Raw genomic sequence first — 24,052 nt, 5'->3', positions numbered from 1 at the left:
AAATTATTATATTGCTACAAGAACTGCAGATGTATGCATAACAAACAATGTTGATGACAAAGCAAATTGACCTTGGTCCTGCTTTGAGCAGGGGGTTGGACTAGATGACCTCCTGAGGTCCCTTCCAACCCTGATATTCTATGATTCTATGACCTTTCTATGGTACAAACCATTCTAAAATAAATTGCCTAGGGAATTGATCTTTCTTGGACTAGTAATTATCTTTCTTTATGGAGCCCTTGGGCCATATATTACCATAGCTGTTTCTTGAGATAATAAAGTAACCAAAAATGTTTACAAACCTTCCACTAATATGACACCATGAATCACTATATACAGCCTAAACCTATTTTTGTCTGTTGTGTTTTTACATGAATAGACCTAGTGATGTTTATTTTTCCAGTATCCCTATGGGAACCCTGGAAAATTCCAAACTATAATAATTAAAGAATGACAGGCCTTTCCTTACAGTGAAAAGTGAACAATTGTTTGGTGGTTTAAACAGCTATGTTGGTGTTTGTTAACAAGATATTTTACGTTGTACTCCAGCCAGGCCTATAATGGTCAAAAATCACTGATATCACGAACTGCTCCTTCATTTGTAGTCAGTCTCTCTTCAACATAAAAAAACCAACCCTTTTAATGGGGTGCTTTTTATTTATTGAAAAATATTTGAACAATGATATTGACATCTTTACATTGGTTAAAATATTTCAAATGACATAGAATAATCCAATTTATGCTTGGCCAATAAGAAATCATGTTTTGGTTTCAGCTCAACTATTCAAAAAATGGTTTAAGATATAAAAAGGTTTAAAAACAGAGTGGGTGAAAGATGTATATTGTCTACGGAACCCTTGGCTTTAGAAAACCTGGCAACAAGTTCAGTCTCTGCAACCCCTGAAACAGGGAAGGCTCCCAGAGCCCTGACCCTGCATTGTGGCATGCAATGAGCTCAACAGAAAGAGAAAGTAAAGTTGATGTGACTACATTTTAAAAATAATATTTATTATAATTCCTTAATGCAATGCTTTGTAATAGGGGAAGGTATTGTAACCCTCTTGGGATAGAATTGTTTCATAATAAAAAGGTAATGCACTGTCAGGATTTACCTAGCTAACCGTGGAGGTTGTTGTCTTGGTAGTCCAACATACAACTACTGCATTTTTTTTTTCTGTCTTCAAACAGAAAATTCAGTCATTTTTTTGTTTGAGGACTTAGTTGTGCAGCATACAGCAAAGTGTGCAGAGTTGTTGCTCTGAAGTTCATGTAACTGGAAGTCCTACATGGATGCAAGTAATATTAAGCATTTAGAAGTTGTAGTGCTGTGTGGTAGTTAGTCACAAGCCCCCTGTGCACTTGCAAGAATGCAGGATGAAGGAGGGTTATGGTCAGAAAGTGGCCATGTCTGAGGAAATATGAGTTTCAGTGTAATACTTAGCTTAAAATTTCCCTTTTAGGCTTTGAACCTGCAAAGGCAAGTACATGCTGAACTCAGGGGGACTACTCACATCATTAAAATTAATCCCATATGTAAGTCTTTGCAAGCTTGGGGCCTTAGACCTTACTACTAGTCCTAGAGAGTGTGTGTGTGTGTGTGTGTGTGTGTGTATGTGTATATGTGTGTGTGTGTGTGTGTGTATATATATATATATATATATATATATTAAAAAAATTAGAAATTTTGATGGGGCACAGGCGTAAGGGGGGGGGCACGACCCTGAAAAGTTTGGGGACCGCTGCTGTAGGACCAAATCTAACTAAGAGCTTTGTGGCGAACTCTTTCTCGAATTGAAACTTTAAAACTGCATTTGAAGTGGAATGGTTTGAATTTTAGTTAGAAGTTGCTGATGTTGTCATTGTAATAGAGTAGAGTCACATTTTAAAGTCTGTTCTGCTATGGGTTCATGGATCCCTATAATATCTATTATGTTCTGTAACAAGACACTCATTGCAGTCTGCTTTCACTGATATTGTGCATGGACATCAGTTTAATTGATGAATACAGTGGGTGCCTCTCTTCTTTGAACAAGCTAATTTTATTAACTGGTCTGTGTCTTGTTTATCAGATGACATTTGGAGCACTTACGAATTTAATTGTCTCACTTATTTATCAAATCTCAGAATTGTGACTTTTCATTTTGTTGAAGTTTGTGTCTGTTTTTTTCAAGAAGGGAAAGTATCTAAAACCGAATTTCTTAGCTTATCATTTTGTGCTACTTTCATTTTGGAGAGGGATTTTGTAAAGCCCTGGAGCAGGTTTTTATGTCTGTATAATCTCTATCTGTCTTAAATTTAAATAAAATGAAATGATTAGCTGGACACTTAAATATTTGTTTTCCATCTAGATTGATTCATACCAGTGTTTTATTTTAAAATAAATCTCTTTCAGAAATGCCAGGAGAATCCAAATTGGATTTTATTTTATTTAGCATATGTGTGGCCAACTGTGCAATGGCACCTTGTTGTTCTTGTACTGAAGAAGCAATTACTGTTTCCACTTAGAAACTCCTTTCACAGTTCTAGTCCCTGATCCTGCAAATGAATCTGCCCGCACATACCCTTTAATGCATACAGTATCCCATGAAATCAATCTGAAAAGATTTTTATAGCCATTTTTTCAAATGTCCCTTTTAAATCTTAACCATCATTTTGACATGCCCACCTATCTGCATCTTCAAACCCTATATGCGTACAGCTAAGATAGCTTATCTGATTTAGAGGAACGTGCCATTTTCCCGTCTATCTGTCCAGGTACTTGTGTGGTCCTCGTCACTTTAATATGTAGGCATCTCATTATCCTCTTGACACACTTGTAAGGTAAGGGACTACTTGGGTGGTGACAGTGAGTGTCACCATGCCTGACATTTAGGCACCTAAAAATCATTGGGATTCATGAAGCCTGAGTTAGGTGCCTAAGCTCCTTATACATTGAATGAGGGAGAAATAGGTGCCTAAGAATGGGATTCACAAAAACCTGGCTTAGTGGTTAGGGAGACCCTCAGTTAAAGTCTCCTTCCACCTGAGCAGGATTTGAACAGGGATCTGCCACTTCTCAGCTGAGTGCTCTAATCACTGAGCTATGGGATATTCTGATGTGGGGGGTCCATTAGTCTCTCCTGTTGAAACAGTTCCACTATGGATGAATAATTCAAATAGTCATTGGATCAGGGGAACTGAATTCTGGGTATCTCACTTCCCAGGAGACTGCTTTAATCACCAAGCTACAGAGTCATTCTCGTGCTTACTCAATCTCTCTCTAGCCAAGTGACTCTTTCGTTATTTATCCACAGTGGAATAGCCTAAATAGGACAGATTGAGGGAGCCCCCACATCAGAATATCCTGTAGCCCAGTGGTTAGAGCACTCTCCTGAGAGGTGGCAGATCCCTGTTCAGATTCCTTCTTTCCATCAGGCAGAGTGGGGACTTGCACCAAGGATCTTCCAGATCCCAACTTATGAGGAAGGTCCTCTGGCAGTTTTGTGCGAGTTTGTATATGGTGTCCAGTCTGGTAGGTGAGTTCTGAGTTGAGTGAGTTTATTCCCTACAGGGTTTGGTGGCAGCTTGGGACAGTGGAGGGGTTGTGAATCACAGTGGGACCCAGTGTCTAAGTCCTTTTGTGAATCTAGATCAAAGTATCTTAAGTGTCTAATCCAAGAGCACAGAAGAAGTCTGTGGTGGAGCCGGGAATTGAACCTACTTCTCCTAAATCCCATTCCAGTTCCCTATATTCTAGGTCACCCTTCCTCTTAAATAATAGATCCTGAATTAGTAATGGAATTTCTATTGTATGAATTGATAAGAATTCAAATAATTGCTTTATAAAACAAAATATTCCAAAACAAGTGGTTTTTTTTACCTTTAATAAGTTAATTCATTTACATAATGTTTCTCAAAGAGACATGGCTCATGTCTCCCTGAGGACATGCAGATGGCTAGCCAGGATGGGGTGCAGAAGATGTAAAAATTAGATGGGTAGGCCATTGACAACACATGGTGTGGGACTGAAAAGAGAGACAGTATCAGTTTTCCTAAAATTCTTCTGATTTCATAATCCTCAATTGGAGTTCAGCTTTTAAAGACTGGAGGAATCACAACACTAATATTTGTAAAGTCCTTTGAAGATCATGAGTGTTTAAATGTCGGTGGGTCAATGAAGTTCCCCTCCAGGGAATTTTCCCCAGAACTTTTATTTGGTAGGGCATTGCCCTTCAGTGGGAGGGTTCCATGGCTCTAAGCAATGCATCCTGAGAATTTACCTTTTCATTTGATTGCCCATGGGGTTTTGGGGAGAGAGGTTAGCACACTAAGTTAGAAAGGAGGTGTTCCACACGCACAGGATCCCCTCTGCACATGGATATAGGGGATAAATAGTCTGTTATTACCTGTCGAGACGTGCAGCTAGATTTCTGTGTTTCTCTTGGAAGAGTTAATCCCAAACAAGAATGCAGACCAAAATGTTTCCCTGCATTCTCTTTGTGTTAATGCTGAGTTCAACTTAAGAGGGGCAATGCAGAATTCTAAACATGAGTCTTGGCATGTAACTTAAGGTAGACTTGATTTAAAATAGTCATTTTTTACTTACTTCATTCTCATGGCAATGTTTATCTTGCCTTTCCATAGCTGTAGGTGCTGTTACATAATTAAAACTTGCAACATTATAAATGAAATCTATATAATGCTTGAGGCATACTAGATAATGGTTTTTAAATATATTTGTAATGTTTATGTCTGCACATATGCTCTTAATCATTTGGGATCTAAAAGGTTTTAAAATATTTATATCTAAAACATTTCAGTTCACCTAATTTGTGTCGGTCTCAAACTTAGTGTACATATTATCAGCCTGGATTCAAATTTTCTTTTGGAAAAAGTCTGCTGTTTATAAACTTGACTCTGGAAAAAATACAAAAAATATTATATATAAACACTAGAATTACCTGTGTGTGAAATGTTTTGTTCAAGTTTGGTCACCAAATTAAAATAAAATATAATACAGTAAAAATATATGGCTTAGAAAGAGAGTTTGGACAGAAATGGAGGTCAAAGCAAAAAACCCCAAGCAAACATACTGAACCAAGGGTTAAAGGTTAATTTATTAACCCTTGCACATAAAGTAGTGATCTCTCAGCAAGCATGTATTGATATACCTTCATGGGACAGTGCTAGCAGTCCAGCACCTTTTCATCAGCACTTTAATTTTCCTTAGAGTAAAATATTGATCATTAATATTGAGCTAGTGTAGAAGTTAGCATATTTCTGTCCAGAGTGATGTAATAATTTTACTATACTATATTTTCACAACCAGACATACCAGTCTATAACACTTGGAAACCTACTATATTGAAAATCACTGTGTGGATTTATAAGAAATATAGAAGGATATAGGCAGCTTGATTCTATTTGTAAAAAATATGTACTCCATAAATTTCCTTTCAAAGCAGACAGAAAGTTTGGCTTAGCTCTTATTGGTCATTAGTTTCAGCTTTATATTTTGTAATATTACTTTAGGGAATAGATGTATATAAGCAAAATGTTCTGTTATTTTCAGGGCTCTTGTAACTTAATATTTTATATTATTAATGTTACCTGTTTTTTAATGATTGATATTTTCCTTTGTTTCAGCCAAACCTTTTACCTCTAAGGTGAAACAGATGCGACTACATAAAGAAGATTTTGAAATCTTGAAGGTGATTGGTCGAGGAGCCTTTGGGGAGGTAAGGTTTTTTTTGGAACGTTGCATGTACTACAGAAAATCTTTTGCAGTCAGAAAGTTTATTGGTACCAAGATATTGAAATATAGGTAATCTAGAAATACACAGAAATACTACTAAGTGAGTTGGTAGGGATGCAGGCAGGGACAAAAATTCATTGAACTTGAAGTATTTTCACAAAACATTTCAAGTTCCACAAATCTGCATTTGTCAAAAAAAATTGTGATCACCTCCACTTGTGACCTCCCAAGGCAGTTTATATATTTGGGTACAGGAGGTATTCGTGCCTGCCTGCAGCAACTGTTTGCCAAAGTCCATATCTGTGAAAGCATGCACATCTATTTCAGAATGGTTGGCAAAGATGCAGGCTGATGCCCAGAAGATCACCTTAAAAATCTGTATTAAAGCCACTAATCCATGCATTTGGTCTGGTACAGACGATTTCAAAAACAGAAAATTTACAGGGTAGGGAATATTTGTCTTTTTGTACTTTTTATCTGAAGATTTGAAAGTGATTTACAAAGTTGAGTAAGTGTTGCTTCCATTCTGCATATGGGAAAACTAAGCACAGAATGGTTAAGTGATTTGAAAAAGTTACACAGTAAGTCATTGGTCTTCTGTCTGTTTTTAATTTACATTTCTTATTTTGATGAGCAAATGGGGATAGATGTGGATAAATCATAATTTCACCATTACTTTTTTTTCACCAAAAAGATCTCTGCCCACACTCAAATAGGCTTTCCATGGTGGATAGCTGTGGAAGCACCACGGTCTTTGTGCCTGCAGAGCTCAGTCCTTGTTTAGGAGACAGATGATATTCAGTTTCTCATTGACCTGCATAGGTTTTTTTTTTTTAATCATAGTTTTGTCAGGAAAAAGGGTTTTCCCAATTTTCTTTTGTGCGTAGAAAACATTGACGATGATGGATGGATTCTACTGAAATTGTTATAGATGTTTCCACCCAGCCTGAGGGTCCTTTGGTCTGAAGCTGTACTGTTGAACTGGGACTGTCAAATGAATACTTTACTAAACACTTAATGATGTTTTGTTTAGAAGGGGTTTCCCCCCTCGCAATTTTTAGTATTTTAACGGTAGATAAGGTCAATCATGTTGCCCTTCAGGATGGTCTTGGAAGTGTATTGTGAAAGATGGAAATATTTGTGGCTCACGTTATCTCTTTTTCAGAATAGATTTAATCTGTGACTTTTAATTGTTACAGTATATGTTTTAATCCAAGCATTTTAGAAACATGAACTATTCCCTTTCTATTCCTCCCAATTTGCGTCCAGTTTTGAATGGTTATTTGATTATATTTGCATTATTGTTGTTCTAAAACTATACCAGACTTTTGTCATGCCTCATTTGGTAGCACGTACAGTGGAGTTGTAAAGCTTTAATTTTCTGCTCCTGCTCATTTAACAGCCTAGATCAAAGAGTTTCCCTCTTCAGTTTGAACTTGCCAGACACGGTGACCAGTCACTGGCTTCCAAGGAACTGAACAGCCTGCAGATATAGCAGAGACTGAAGTTTGCAGGTTGAAGAAACCTTAGCTTTCAGCCCCTTATTTCAGCCTCTTATTTCTTAAGATCCACTAAGTGAACATGTCACATGATTTCCACATACCAACAAGCAGTGCACATGCAGAATGGGTAGTTTTGTGAGCAAACAGGGCCTTGAATTTTTTGACAGCCAAATGTGCTAGGGATAGGACCTCAAGGTAAATCCTCAGCAGAAAACATTCCTTATTGCCTTGAAAAAAAATCTTAGGCAACAGAAAGCCAATGTTTTTTTTGAGGCAGGGTCCGAGGAATATTTCTGTTGCCAATGGAATTTAAGGACTTTCAGAATATTATGTGATTTGGGGTCTGTATGATGGCTCCTCTGGAGGGCATATACCTTATTTGGGTGGCAGGGAAGAGGGGGCTATGAGGACATTTATTTTTTTTCATGAGTAAGAATTAGGCTACGCTTGCCTAGACTCATGGACGTCTTAGTTTCTGTAGCTGCTACCAGCGGCGGCTCCAGGCACCAGCGCTCCAAGCGCGTGCCTGGGGCGGCAAGCCGCGGGGGGCGCCCTGCCGGTCCCTGCGAGGGCGGTAGTCAGGCAGCCTTTGGCGGCATGCCTGTGGGAGGTCCGCCGGTCCCCTGGATTTGGCGGCAATTCGGCGGCGGGTACGCCGAAGCCGCAGGACCGGCGGACCTCCCGCAGGCATGCCACCGAAAGCTGCCTGCCTGCTGTGCTTGGGGCGGCAAAAAAGCTAGAGGGGAATAAAGGAGGGGCGATTGACATTACAGTATCAGAGGTGGAAGCCAAACTTGACCAGCTAAATGGGACTAAATCGGGCGGACCGGATGATCTTCATCCGAGAATATTGAAGGAACTGGCGCGAGAAATTGCAAGTCCCTTAGCGATAATTTTTAATGAATCTGTAAACTCGGAGGTGGTACCGTTGGACTGGAAAATAGCTAATGTGGTTCCTATTTTCAAGAAGGGGGAAAAAAGTGACCCGGGTAACTACAGGCCTGTTAGTTTAACTTCTGTAGTATGCAAGGTCTTGGAAAAAATTTTGAAGGAGAAAGTAGTTAAGGACCTTGAGGTGAATGGCCAAAAAAAAAAAAAAAAGAGAGGTCAGACTAGATGACCATATTGGTCCCTTCTGACCTTAAAGTCTATGAGTCTACTAAAGGAACTGTAATTTTTACTTTAATGTAGGTCCCTGCTACTGCTACCACCACCACCATATACATCTTTAAAATCTGAGAACCAACACACAGCAGATACACATTGCAATGCTACCAGGAGCAAGTACATTACATTTATTAAATCTGTTGTTCCACTGGGATATGTTAAAGGAACTGGGATTTTTAGTCTCTGCAATCTATTCTCAGGACCATATGTATTGAATCCTAAATCATCTCCTACACCGGCTATCTTTGTGGAGATCAGGAAATTTTGCATTTGGAGTCAGAGTTCCCTCTCCGAGTGGGTGGTGTATTCCTCTCTACCTCTGAGAACTGGAAGGTGTTTCAGCCCTATAAGCACTTGCATCCAAGGAGATCTAGGGAACTGTATTCAATTTCTCTTTGCAGACACCTTTCAGCTTGATGCACAGAAAGTAATTTTTCTTCTGTAAGATATTATCAAGGGGAGCCCATCTTTGCAGATGCCCACCTCTACTCCCTTTTGCTCCTGCTTCAGTTGACTACTCTCTCTAGCTCATAACTAAAGCATAATTTTCCCCACCGTCATCTACTGTCAGCTTTAGGCACTAATACGGAGATTCTGCACATAGGGTGGCTCTAGACCAGGGGTTGGCAACCTTTGGCACGCGGCCCATCAGGGTAATCCGCTGGTGGGCCGCGAGACATTTTGTTTACATTGATGGTCTGCAGGCACAGCCCCCCGCAGCTCTCAGTGGCTGCGGTTTGCCATTCCTAGCCAATGGGAGCTGCAGGAAGCAGCGGCCAGCATGGCGAACCACGGCCACTGAGAGCTGCGGGGGGGCCGTGCCTGCGGACGATCAACATAAACAAAATGTCTCGCGGCCCACCAACGGATTACCCTGATGGGCCGCGTGCCGAAGGTTGCAGACACCTGCTCTAGACTTTCTTTAGTATTTAAAAAAAAATCATCTTGCCTTAAAGGGATACCATCAACCTATTTAGTTCCTGACACCTGTCTTCCATAAAGGACAGTAATCCGGTAACTCCATGTAATGTTCCTGGAGAGCAATGCATAAAAGTGTCTTTTTAAAAGACTTTGGAATTTGTCTTTTTTTTTTTTTTTTTTTTTAATGTTTTGGTCTTCAGTAAAAAGAAATGTTAACAAGCTATGCTGAAACTGGGCAACAGCTTTGTTGTTAGGACCTTTCTTCTGACTCTCCCAGGCAGTTTGAGAGTGTAACTGACATGTTTTACATCCGACTATAATCCGCTCTTAGTCTATAAAAAAAAAAAATATATTTCTACACCGTAGGGTACATTTTTAGCACTAAAATTCAGACACAACTCCCAGTAATATTAATGGAATGGAAGGGCTCAGTCCCCATATAAAACCCACAGTGTAAATTTGAAATGTGGGCCTCCTTCTGCATTGCAGACTGGAATGATAAACCTAGAAACTCTAAGTTAGTCTCTAAGGTGCCACAAGTACTCCTGTTATTTTCTAGAAACTCTGTGATGAGCCATCTCTGTAGCAATTCTAGTTGTGGAATGGCAGCAGAACAGGGCCCTAATACTGCAACCAACCTTCAGCATTCCAATTGAATCTTATCATAAATGACAGGCACTCATTTGCCTGTCATTTGCATGAAGCAGGAAGAAATTTATGCTAGACTTAAAAAAAAAAAAAAAAAAATCTAAGCTTTCCTTGCACACTTCTATTGGTGGTGCCACAACTGCCTATTAACTATTATTATTTAACACTTTTACATAGCACTTTAGGCATAAATACCACATTATTTTCTCTGTAAAGACACAATCCTTGCACTGAGGAATTTATAATCTAGGTTATTGACATGACTTGAAGAAGAGGAATAGGGCATCAGACAAGAGGAATTCTCCATCACTTGCAGTTTAAGTCAAGATTGGGTGTCTTTCTAAAAGAGATGCTATAGCAGTGGTTCTCAACCACGAGTCCGGGGCCCCCTAGAGCAGGTTTCAGGGGGGCCTCCAAGCAGGGCCTGCATTAGACTCGCTGCCCTAGGCCCAGGGCAGAAAGCCGAATCCCCATTGCATATGGCTGGAGCTCAGGTTCCAGAGCCCTGCCACCCGGGGCTGAAGCTGAAGTCTGAGCAATGTAGCTTTGTGGAGTTCCTGTGGCATGGAGCCCCAGGCAATTGCCTTGCTTGCTACCCACTAACGCCAACCTTGGCTTTTGTATGCAGAAAACGAGTTATTGTGGCACAGGTGGGCCATGGAGTTTTTATAGCATGTTGGAGGGGCCTCAGAAAGAACAAGGTTGAGAACCTCTGTGCTATAGCGCGAAAAGAGGTGATGGGTTTGATGCAGAAAACACAGGGTAACTTTCTATGGCCTTATGATGGGTTCTCCCCCTCCCCCCTCCAGGGGTGCAACCTGGAACTGGGGTATTGCTGAATCCTCTGTCTCACCAGCCTGGGCTCCTTCTCACACTGTGCTGGTGTGACAAGCTGCAGACCGCTCTTGGTCCTGCATTCGCACAAACCTTTACATAGGCAGGGACACACCCAGTTGCAGTTACATGACAGCTTCTCCTCCACCACTCATGAGCTAACAATAGAGCGATTCCAGCCATCTCACCCTCCAGCTCCACAGCCTAGGACCCCAGAGCTATAGCGTCTTGCCCTGGTCAAAAGCCTGACCAGTATATGAGTTATTACCCAGTCCGACCCTCCCTTAAAGTGGAGAGGACAATACACAAGCTTTTGTTAACTGAGCTGAGATTTTTCCCCAAGCACTTCACTCAAACCACATTGTTTCTAGGTAAAATATAAGATAGATTTATTAACTACAAAAAGATAGATTTTAAGAGATTATAAGTAATAGCAAACAGGTCAAAATAGATTACGATAAGAAATAAAACAAGACTGCAATCTAAGTTCTCTAAACTGGATTGGATTTGACTCAAGTAGTGTTTCACTCTGTTAAATAGTACAAACAGTCCACCAAACTTCCATACACAGGCAGGCTTCCGTCCTTCCCATCTGGGACCAACACGTCCCCCAGTTCAGTTTTTGTCCCTCATGTTCTTGAAAAATGTGACTTTAAGCAAAACGATGTTAAGCAGATTCAATTTCCCCATAAGAATTAATGTAAATGGGGTGGGGGGTTAAGTTCCAGGGAAAACTTTTTCGCCAGACAAAAGACATTATATACAGTATAAGTTTTAAACAAGTTCTAATCAGAGGATTGTCTGAGAACCTGCTCATGCGCTCCCTGAGTTTCTCCTAAAGCAACCACGTTGATATCAGGTGAGATATTTCCAAGGGAATGCCTTGCTGCTAAATGGTGAACTAGCACACGGCTGAGCCCTCAAGGATTAACACGTTGTTGTTAATGTAGCCTCACACTCTACAAGGCAGCACCGAGGGAGGCAGGAGGGAGAGGAGTCAATAGATGTATGGCAGCAGCTGCAAACACTTCCCTTCAGAAACTGAATGTGATGATGAACCCATGCTATCCCGCTGGAGTGCACCACTTCCTCCTCCATACGTCGCATGCACAGCTGCACAGGCGCCAACTTTCCAAAATGCCGGGCGGTGCTCAACCCCCAGCTCTGCCCCAGGCCCGCCCCGACTCCACTCCCTCCCCTCAAGTGTGCCACGTCCCTTGCTCCTCCCCTCCCCCCAAGCCTCCTGAATGCTGCAAAACAGCTGATTGCTGCGGGTGGGAGGTGCGGGGAGGGAGGGGGAGCCTGTGCACCACGTCCTCGTTCTTCCCCCCTGAGTCTCCTGAACGCTGCGAAACAACTGATTGCTGCGGGGAGAGAGTGGGGAGTTGCTGATCCACAGGGCTCATTGTCGGGTGGGGGGAGCTGATGGGGCTGCCGGCCCACTCTGGTTCCAAGCCCTCACCTGCTAGCAGTCAGCGGCCAAACAACATTATAAGCAAACATTGCGCAACTTTAAATGTGTATGTTCTCTAATAGATCAGCGACATAACAACGTTAACCGGGATGATGTTAAGTGAGGAGTTATTGTACCTGAAAGGCTGATTGTTGGGTGTTCCCAACCTCAGAACATGTTTCAGTGGCACATACATAGCAAAACTTCGTAACTTCATATACAATAGTAGCACATACCACTTAACAGGATATTAATGTTCAACAGATTAAGACTTTTAAAATGATACCTCACAAGACATACTTTGTACAAAACATATAATTATATCACCAATGGTGAATATGGGATGCAGTGTGTCTTTTTGGGGTATAGAGTGTGTCAGGCCTGTGTTATGAAGCAGGTAAGTCTAGATGACCATAATGGTCCCTTCTGGCTTTAAAAGCTATGAAGTTATCTTTAAAAATGTGTTAGCAGGTTGTGATCAACTCCTAGGGTTGGTCACAACCAGTTAACATGTTTTTAAACATAATTTGCCCTGTCTAAAATTATGTTAGTTAAAACATGGTTAGCTAACATGTTTTAAAAAACACAACGTATTTTTCTACTAGACATGGTCAATCTGTACCAAGCAACCTTATAACATTTATTTTATGTAAATCTTCTACTAGGTCTCTAGATAAAACTTATTCTGTCTACATCATGTACAAAGTCATGTTTAAAACTGTGTTGGCTATGGAGAGTAACTTCTTTTGGGTGTACTGTATTTTGTGTTGTCTATCTAGTTACATGGTAAGCTCCTTGATCTAAAGAGTTTGCTTTTACTGTGCATTGTGCAACATGAAACACAGTGGTGCCACTTAAATAGTAATCAACAAGGCTGCTATTGTTTCTAATCAAAATTAAAATAAAATTCTGAAACATTATATAGACACTAGGGTGTGTGTATGTGTATAGATAGCATATGTAATACATATATACACACAAACACATACACAAAGGGCCTTTTTGATGTTCTGCTATCCTCAAAAAATGTTTTTAACTGTCAAAGAAAGAGAGAACTGATAATCACTCCCCTCTATTCATCATAAAATGTCTGGTTCCTGGAACTTATTAAAACTGGACATTTAAACTTTTTTTAAATGTATTTTTTTTCTGTGAGCAGGCCACTGAAAAATGTTTGGTATGTGCTGATGTAAACATTTTGGTTTTAGTTGGATTTTATTTTCTCTTTCATTCTTCCAACAGTTTTACATATTTCCCACAAACAGCAATGCTCCCTGGCATGCTGTCAAACTGCTTCTGCCCCTCATTAGCTAGGCTTCTCATCTCTACACTGTATGTAGGCATGTTTCTCTTTGCTTCTTCAAGTATTTTTCTAACAGAAGCTACCAAAAAACCCAAACTGACAATAAATGCCCTCTTGTTTCCCAGGTTAGCTGGGGGTAGGGATCACTCTACATGCAATGGTTGGGATTTTCAAAGGGATCAAAGGGAGTTAGGTGCCTAAGTTCCATTGAAAGTCAATGGGAGTTGGAGATCTAACTCCTTTAGCCTGCCTTGAAAATCGTAGCAGACCTGCTTAGGCCCTGGATCATTACAGCCACCACTATGGGCCAATTTGGAAGCACCTAACTCCTTGACAGAGTTTTAAAAGTCCACTTACTTTTTTACTAGTGCCAAGCAGAAGGGTTCCCTGGTAAATGAAGGGGTTTAACTCGTTAATTTCTGCAGAATTTAACCTCTTCTTAAAACAAAAGAGAAACTTTCTAGCCATTATGGTTGTAAAGGTTACCTTCCAAATATGAAAAAAATATAAACTGATGCAGTGTTGTCTTCTTGAGTGAGATATCCAGCTCCACTGCCTTTGGTACTGCTCATTGATTTCTCAAGAAGCAAAGAGTGAAACTGAAACTAGTAAGTTTCAACACTGCTATTTAGAACCCTGGGACAGCTATGAAACTGACAAGGAATCTAAAAAATTTTCAGTACCAAATTTGAGCAAGTCTTGAGAAATCCCAAGTCTGGACCCTGAAAGTCTTTTATGAATATGAATCTAAACTGAAGGCTGTGGTGGATTTTTAATCATTGGCAATTTTTAACTCAAGACTGGAAGTTTTTCTAAAAAGAACTGCTGTGGTTCAAACAGGAATTATTTTGGGGAAGTTCTATGCCTGGTTTTGCAGTGTGTCAGAGTAGGTGTTCACAGTGGTCCTTTCTGGCCTTAGAATCAATATTTTTTGAATGAATCTTTGTTATGGGAACCTAGGTTCATATGCCTGATCTTTATTGGGGGTAGCCTTTAAAAAATTTAGTGTGGAAACTAGTTTTAATAGCGAGGTCTGATATCCTTGTATTTTCTCCTCTTTTCATTTCTTCTTGAATTGCATTTTATTTTCACAAGGGGGTGGGATGTGATGGAGGGCAGGACTGATTAATGTACCACAGCACGTCTGGGAATTAATAGCTGTTCCACCCAATTTATAGTTTAGCTAGAGAGAGAGTGTGTTTCTGCTTTAGATATCAATAAGAACTGTAAATGGAGTTCAACATGCACCTATACTAGCCTGATGAAGCTATTTCAGCTGGTGCCACCTTTGAAGAAGGGTTGAAAAGAGCCTTGCGTGACATTTCCTTCATCAAGCTGTCAGCATCTGTTGCATTTTCTTTCCTGTTATTACTTCTCTGGCATGTAGCCAGGTTGCTGAATATGAAAGAGATGGAGAAAGTGTAGTGTTCAACCATGTATAATATAGTTTGTTTGTGTGTGTGTGTGTGTGTGTTGTCACTAGCCTGCAGGGTAAAGATGATGCTAATCTGTGTGACAAACAAAAACAATCTTTTCTCTCCTTAGGCCCTGGGAGTATGCCGTTCTTTGCAAGGGAATGGGAATTGGGGTAGATTGATGTATGGATTTTAAAATTTATGAAGCACTGAGCTTTTCATATTTGAAGGTTAATTTTGTGGCTCAGGAGGTTAGGAGTCCTGGGCTCTGTTGTTAGCTTTGCTTCAGACTTCCTTTGTTTTTGTGTCTTATCTGAACTAGGGAACTCAGGACTGTACCTATGATGTCTACATTGTGAAAACAAGAAGAATAATAAATTTGTTTTGTATAAACTTCCCCACCTCCCACTTGCCCTGCCTCTTTCTTGATATGATCCCATCCTGGCTTTTGTCATATTGTATCTAATCTAGATTGTAAAATCCTCAAGACAAGGAGTTTGGGTTTATTCTCTTGGTAAATTGCCAAATTTACCTATGATGTCTAATGTAAATGTTAAGTAAGAATCATAACGTCTCTGTTTTTAAGTTTTCCCATCCATAAAATGGGGATGATAATACTCCCTTAGGTCATGGGGGTGTAAAGAGACCTCAGTGAGAGCTTCATATGGAAAATGGTATAGGAGTGCAGAGTATTATGCTTAATTATTTTTATTTATTATAGCTTCCCCTGTTCTTTGAAATAGGTCTAGAAGATTTATCCTATAGCAAATCTCCAGTAAATAATTTGTTGTACCCGCTGATATTCTAATGTTCCTTGGTTTTGGGACCTGACTACTACGTTACCAGGAGCTCTTTCTTGTTTGCTGCTGCAGCCATTTAGTTCAGTGATAGAAGAGAGTGGGTTCAATAACTATTTCAAGTTTTGGGAACATATCCAGTGATGATATGGCAGTAATAGGATAGAGGGAAAGGAAGTATGGTATGATAGAAGTGCCATCTTTCAGCTATGTTCAGCTATTGTAATGTAGAAGGATATACTTTTATGTAATGGAGGCTTAAGGGGAACTTAAGAACTTTTACAGAACAAATACCCTGGACAGCTGTGAAATTACTCTTCATGGTTTGTGATGATGAATGCTTGGTACGGCATCATGTACGCAGAGTGAAGTTATAAATCAAAGAGTCCAAAATCCTATCACAACAAAAATAAATTAAAGCAACTCAGCCGTCTACATATGTCCAAAAAAGGATTATTCTGGCAACCACTTATTTTCCTATTTTAGGTTATTCATCTGCAATTTATGTTTTCCAGGTTGCAGTAGTAAAACTGAAAAATGCAGATAAGGTATTTGCCATGAAAATACTGAATAAATGGGAGATGCTGAAGAGAGCTGAGGTAAGACTACAGAAATGTTTTTAGTGTTCATATACTTGCTTGTGAGGACTTTACTCAGTTACTCTTCTTTTTATAAAATTTTTGATGAATTTTCATAAAGAAACAAACAAAAATACAAAAAGGTAGTTGATTTACAGCTTGTATATGTTACTCAAACCCGCATTTTCCAAGGATATCCAATAAAGGTACGCAATTACACAGTTTCGCAACTGGTCTAAGCTGAAAGACCATACAACACAAAATCAGACAGTATTACACAGGCATAACATGTTAGGGTTGGGGGTAATCAAAAAAAAGATATAAATAAATAAATAAAAGGGGGAAAATACAGGAGGGAAAAAGCAGAAAGGGTAGGTGCAATGGAACCCTGGCATTATTTGAGCTATCTCAGCATTCTTTATCCAAATGTATAAAGAATCAGGTTCAAAATTTCTTCTAAATCCTATAACACTGCTCTACAGCCAAAATGCTTCTGAAATAAATGTAGTCAAACTTTACTAATTCTGGGTCACTGAGAACGAAAATGATGCTTAAAATTGTTGATTGACTCTAGTTTTCAAGATATGCTACTGGGTCAGTATATACGACCCTTGACTTGGGAATGGCGGAGGATAAGTGAGTTATAAAGGGAAGGGATCTCAATTTAAACCAGAAATGACTAAAATACATCTTTGACTGGATCTATGAATAAATCTATGACTGGGTTTGGACAGTACTTGCTTTTTAGGCAAAACAATGAATGATGCAATCTGAAGCTGGTATTGCGTCATACATGATATGAATTGCATCATGTTATTCCTAGAAGTCATGGATGATGCAATCATAACGAAGCTTACATCACTCTGCTGAACAAATTGCCCTATATCAGCTCTAGAAATCATACAGTGTCGTGCTCTCTTATTTGTCAGTGTTTGATTTTGCAAAGGGACACATTTCTGTTTAGCCAAAGTGAGCAGAGATGCCTCGTACTTGTGTGAACAGTGCAGATAACTTCTGCTATGTTTGTGGTGAAGTGACTTTTGCATCACAAAAGCACAGTATAACCACTATGGTTAAGAAAGCCTATCACCTTTATTTTGGCTGCAAAATTGGAGATCAGGACAAGAGGTGGGCCCCACACATATGCTACAACACTTGTGCAACAAACCTTCGCCAGTGGTTGAACAGGAAAAGGAAATCTATGCCTTTTGCAGTGCCAATGATTTGGAGAGAGCCAACAGATCATACCAGCAATTGTTACTTCTGCATGGTGCCTCCAGTTGGGAAAGGTGTGTCAAAGAAGAAAAAGTGGACTGTGCATTATCCAAACATTCCATCAGCTATACGCCCAGTACCCCACGGAGAAGGACTGCCGGTTCCTGATGCACCAGAATCATTCTCACTTGAGTCAGACGAGGAAGAGGATGAAACTTCTGGTCCTGAACCATCAATGTCACAGGACCCATATTTTCTCCCATCCTCCTCCTCTGAACCACACCTCATAACACAAGGTGAACTGAATGACCTTGTCAGGGATTTGGAACTACCCAAGAGTAAGGCAGAGTTGTTGGGCTCCAGACTACAGCAGTGGAATCTCCTGGCAGGTGATGTTAGGGTTTCCATGTTCCGTGACCGTCAAAAGGATCTTGTCCCATTCTTCTTCATGGAAGGTGATCTTGTAGCCTGCAACAACATCGATGGTGTGATGGCAGCCCTCAACATCGTTCACGATCCAGATGAGTGGAGACTGTTCATTGATTCATCGAAGACGAGTCTTAAAGCTGTTTTACTGCATTATGGCAATGTTTTGCCATCAATTCCAGTTGGTCATGCAGTCCATATGAAGGAAACCTATGACAACATGAAACAACTTTTGAGGTGCATAAACTATGACTAACATCAGTGGCAGCTTTGTGGCGATTTGAAGGTTGTTGCTCTCTTGCTTGGTCTGCAGACTGGATACACAAAGTACTGCTGTTTTCTCTGCGAATGGGATAGTCATGCAAGAGATTCCCACTACATCAAGAAAGATTGGCCACTCCGACAGTCATTGGAGCCTGGGAGGAAAAGTGTTCAGCATCCACCACTTGTTGAATCAAGGAAGATTTTGTTACCACCCTTACACATCAAGCTGGGTCTGATGAAGAACTTTGTCAAGGCCATTGACAAAACACAAGCAGCTTTCAAGTACCTCCGTGGAAAATTTCCAAGGTTAAGTGAAGCTAAGATAAAGGAAGGTGTCTTTGTTGGTCCTCAGATTCGTGAACTTCTTCGAGATGATGCATTTGACCATGCACTGCGTGGCAAGGAAAAGACGGCATGGAAAGCCTTCCAGTTAGTGGCAATCAATTTTCTCGGAAACAACAAGGCAGACAACTACAGGTTGTTGGTGGAAAACCTCCTCAAGGCATACAAAAGCCTTGGTTGCAACATGTCACTAAAGATACATTTTTTGCACTCTCATCTAGATTTTTTTCCCACCGAACTGCGGAGCAGTGAGCGATGAGCACGGCGAGTGATTTCACCAGGACATTGCAACAATGGAGAAATGCTATCAGGGCAAATGGAGCCCATCAATGCTTGCAGACTATTGCTGGACAGTGACAAGAGATGCTCCATTTAATGAATACAAGAGACAAGCCAAGAAGCGCCAAGTAGACACTGAATAGGACTAAACTATGTACATAATAGTTTTTTGCCTTTTGTTTCATAATAAATTTTATTTATATAACCCTTTTGCTGATTTTTAAAGTGTTACATAAACAGGACAGGTGAAATATTATCATGTAAAGCAACCATAAACACATGAAAAGACCTAGGTTTACAATTGATGATTAAAACTCTACTATCTACACAATATACATAGACATAAAATGTAAAAACTTAAATATCTTAGAAACAGTAGCCAATCAGTTGTTTTAATTGTCATATTTGAATTCAGCACATCAAAATACATAATAAATAGCACATTTTATCTCTGAAGCAGACGACTTCTCAAAAATTGTAGACTAGTGTAATTACTCTCAGTCTCAATGAGCTATTCTTTCTTTTGATGCTAACGCAGAAGGTCGGAATATCACTGCTCTATTCTAGTCATAAGCCTACTCCTCCACTTTTGTTAAATTTCTGAACCAAAATCTTAGGGCTAGTCTACACTGGCAATGCTAAAGAGCTGCCGTGGCAGCGCTTTAACGTGCCTTGTGTGGTCGCTCTCCCAGTGCTCTAAAAAAACCACCTCAACGAGGGGCATAGTTCCCAGCGCTGGGACACTGTTTACACTGGCGCTTTACAGTGCTGAACTTGCTGCGCTCGGGGGGGGGGGGTGTTTTCACACCCCTGAGCGAGTAAGTTGCAGTGCTGTAAATTGCCAATGTAGACAAGTCCTTAGTGGTGGAGATAAAACCAGCATATAGGTACGTAACCTGGGACTATAATTTTCAACTGAGTTTTGGTTGCAGAAGCCAACAACTAATTTCACTCTTGAGTCCACCTGTTTCCACAGCTGCCTAGCTATTGGACAGTCCATAGCATATATATATAAGGGTTCCTTTTTTTTTTTTTTTAACTACAGCATCAACAAACATCAGAGGACAAGGCTTCTTGATCGTGCAACCTCTGTTGGGTCCAATACATTTTGAATCAAATCTTTTGCTGTATCAGGCATAGCCTGAGATCTACACAAGCATTTTTAACATTCTATAATATGCTCTGCCATTGGGGTACTTTTAAGGGCTGTGATAATTCCCCTTCCCACGCTTTCACAAAGAACTCCAGACCGCTGGAGTTCCCCTTCATTAATAAAGCATACATAGTGGACATGGGCCTGGGGAATGTATGAAACATTCCAGTGGTTCTTAGTAACTCTGGGGCCTGTGGCAGTCCTAGGGCATCCAGACCAAACTGATAAGTTGGCAAGTGTTTTAGTTGTTAGTACAGTCACTCAACTAAGGGTGGCAGGTCATATTGTTTCTTGAATGTTGGAAATCCATATCATACCCCTGTTCAGCCAGTTTCTCCAAGTTTTTTTCCCAATTTTCAAGTCTGGGTTACCCTAGATAGGTGCTTTTGGAGCACAGCAAGGATTAAATGGGTACCTCTTAGCTAGGACAGCCCAGACCCTTTGCGCAGCCACTGCTGCAGGCACCCTATTTTTCTCTATCAGACAAAAAGAAAAACTCAGCAGACCTGCAGGGGAGGCGGATGCATTAATACCTGTTCAGTTTCCACCCATGTAAGTATAAGGGTGTTAGCATGCTGGAACCAATTTGACATCTGTGACAGAGGTAGGCCATTTAGAATATAGAGGAGCCTAAACCAAATATTCATTTTTACTGTATTGACCTTCCCCATAGGCTCAGGGAGAGAAGATGCCACTTATTTGTATCATAACTTTAAATCCTGTACTCTTTCAAATAAGTAATCTTCACTAGTTAGTTAAAGCTTCTCGGTACTTTTATACTTACATACTTAATTACATCAGGTTGCCTATGGAAATTCCATTGAGAAAAAGCCTCACGACATGACAATCGGGAGATTTGCAATATTTTTGATTTTTCCCAATTTATTTTGTAACTAGCTATTGCTCCAAATTTTTGAATTGGTGATAGGAGGGTTAAAATAGTGATTTCTAGTTTGGATATATACAAAAGGACATTGTCTGCATATAACATCAGTCTGTACTCCATGGAACCAAGTTGCATGCCCTGGTTATCTGGATGAGCTACTCTCCTCTTTAAACAAAAGGAAAGTGAATCTTATTGGGTTTGAGTACAGTATTTCTACCAGTTGTGCTTGTGAATCCACCTTATAGTAATTTCATTTAGACCACATTTCCCTAGTTTGTTTATGAGAATGTCATGTGAGACTGTGTTAAAAGCTTTACTAAAACCAAGATACATCACATCTACTGCTTCTCCCCTATCCACTAGGCCAGTAACATTGTCAAAGAAGGAAATCAGGTTGATTTGGCATGACTTGTTCTTGACAAACTCATGCTGGCTATTCCTTATAACCCTATTATCCTTCAGGTGCTTTCTTCCTGTTTGAATGCAGCCCTTATTATGGGATTTATTTATTTTTTAAATTTTTACCGTACTGAAACAAATACAATTGATTTAGGGAATTTGTACACTTAAAACGTTACAAGAGCAATCCTAAATCTATCATTTTCTAACTTGCATGCTTGCCTTTGCAACCTAAATACTTTAAACACTTTTTGTATGTAATGTTACTTAGTTTGACAAATGCCTTATATTGGCTTACTGATCCATACAAGAAATCAATTGGCTGACTGTGCCTAGATTGTGGTGTACTTGGGAGATAGTCTATCTAACGAAAAAAATCAGTAAAACATGGTAGTTACCCCTTGATCGCTTTCTTTCTCTGTTGTGCTCCTTTCCCCTATCCTCCATCTCTGTTTTGTATTTTTATAGTATACGCCTTTTACGTGTACTGTGGTATTTGCGCAATATATTGTGTAGACTACTAAATCTTGTTGTTGTTGTTATAATAATGGGGCAGGCACACACTGCAAAAATTGAAAAGAATGACAATTTGCTGGGGCATTGAAGGTCACTGTGTAATGCAATTTAATTCCAGAAGGTTCTGGTTCCACTTTTTGTCATCTGGTCACCAAACCAGTGGAAAAATAAAGCTGTAGTTCTTTTTAGACTGGCTGTGCAGACTTCAAGAAACCCACTGGGACCCGTGGGAAGGGTATTTTAAATACCTTGCATAGAGAAGCTTTTCAAAACTATTTATAACCTCATTTTAATGGAAAGAAATACAATTTTTAAACGGGCTTTAAGAGGGTACATTTAAAAATAGAATGGCGTTTTATTTCTAGTTTTGATTTATCTGAGGTGGCAAAGTTTGCAGATGTTACTAAACTGCTCAAGATAGTTAAGACCAAAGCAGACTGTGAAGAACTTCAAAAAGATCTCACAAAACTAAGTGATTGGGCAACAAAATGGCAAATGAAATTTAATGTGGATAAATGTAAAGTAATACACATCGGGAAAAATAACCCCAACTATACATACAATATGATGGGGGCTAATTTAGCTACAACTAATCAGGAAAAAGATCTTGGAGTCATTGTGGATAGTTCTCTGAAGACGTCCACGCAGTGTGCAGTGGCAATCAAAAAAGCAAACAGGATATTAGGAATCATTAAAAAAGGGATAGAGAATAAGACGGAGAAGATCTTATTACCCTTCTATAAATCCATGGTACGCCCACATCTTGAATACTGTGTACACATGTGGTCTCCTCATCTCAAAAAAGATATACTGGCATTAGAAAAGGTTCAGAGAAGGGCAACTAAAATGATTAGGGGTTTGGAACGGGTCCCATATGAGGAGAGATTAAAGAGGCTAGGACTTTTCAGCTTGGAAAAGAGGAAACTAATGGAGGACATGATAGAGGTATATAAAATCATGAGTGGTGTGGAGAAAGTGAATAAAGAAAAGTTATTTACTTGTTCCCATAATATAAGAACTAGGGGCCACCAAATGAAATTAATTGGCAGCAGGTTTAAAACAAATAAAAGGAAGTTCTTCTTCACACAGCGCACAGTCAACCTGTGGAACTCCTTACCTGAGGAAGTTGTGAAGACTAGGACTATAACAGGGTTTAAAAGAGAACTAGATAAATTCATGGAGGTTAAGTCCATTAATGGCTATTAGCCAGGATGGGTAAGGAATGGTGTCCCTAGTCTCTGTTTGTCAGAGGGTGGAGATGGATGGCAGGAGAGAACTCACTTAATCATTACCTGTTAGGTTCACTCCCTCTGGGGCACCTGGCATTGGCCACTGTCGGTAGACAGGATACTGGACTGGATGGACCTTTGGTCTGATCCAGTATGGCCATTCTTATGTTCTTGCTTTCATGCTGAAATAATGAAACATACTGTAATTTCATCTAACTTTGGGGGAGGCGGGGGAACACCTCTAGAGTTGAAACAAGTTCCCGGCCAATGGGAGCTGCAGGATGTGCTGGCCGCCGCTTCCTGCAGCTCCCATTGACCGGGAACAGTGAACCGCGGACACTGGGAGCTGCGGGGGGCCGTGGTTGTGGACGGTCAACATAAACAAAATGTCTTGCGGCCCACCAGCAGATTACCCTGATGGGCCACATGCCGAAGGTTGCCGACCCCTGGTCTAGGTTTACATGGTCCTGCCACTGCACAAGCAACTGGACTTGATTACTTCTCTATATCCCTTCAAGTTCTACATTTCTATGATTCTGTCATTTAATTCATTTAATGTGATATAATTTTCATAAAACATGCAGGGGCCATATAAATCAACACTTGGTCTTAATTTTTCTTTGGAAATGCTCTCTAGAAACACAATGGATTTCCCATCAATCTTGCTTATTAAACAGTTGGCTGAGCACGTTGGAGATCATCAGAATATAAACACCAAGATGGAAATAAATTGGAATGCAAAAAATGCAGTTGAATTCCATCGTGTGTGACTTATTTATACTGCACTTCATTCTAGAACTTTAACTAAAACAAGCTTTTTGTGTTTAAGTGTTGTAGAGCATTGAGTGCTAAAGATCTAACACTTCATAAAATAGTTCTGATCAATAGATCAGCAAAAGATCTATTGATTAAGATTAAGGTAATATAATTTTGCACTTTACATACATTGTCAAGTGTTTGGTAACATACACTGAAGCAATTAGTCATATTT

General features: G+C 40.0%; 1 protein-coding gene across 4 annotated transcripts in view; it reads left to right on the top strand.

The window, feature by feature from the left end:
- CDC42BPA (CDC42 binding protein kinase alpha) overlaps nt 1-24,052 on the top strand; it is a 323,508-nt gene that overhangs the window by 94,315 nt on the left and 205,141 nt on the right. For all 4 annotated transcript variants that reach the window (XM_065400287.1, XM_065400286.1, XM_065400285.1 and 1 more), the window contains exons 2-3: nt 5,626-5,717; nt 16,290-16,373. In XM_065400287.1, the coding sequence (XP_065256359.1) occupies nt 5,626-5,717; nt 16,290-16,373 (176 nt within the window). The remainder of the gene's footprint in view (nt 1-5,625; nt 5,718-16,289; nt 16,374-24,052) is intronic.

Source organism: Emys orbicularis, chromosome 3 (assembly GCF_028017835.1).
Source record: "Emys orbicularis isolate rEmyOrb1 chromosome 3, rEmyOrb1.hap1, whole genome shotgun sequence".
NCBI lineage: Eukaryota > Metazoa > Chordata > Testudines > Emydidae > Emys > Emys orbicularis.
Note: the sequence above shows the minus strand (reverse complement) of the source record. Positions and strands in the feature narration are given on the sequence as shown.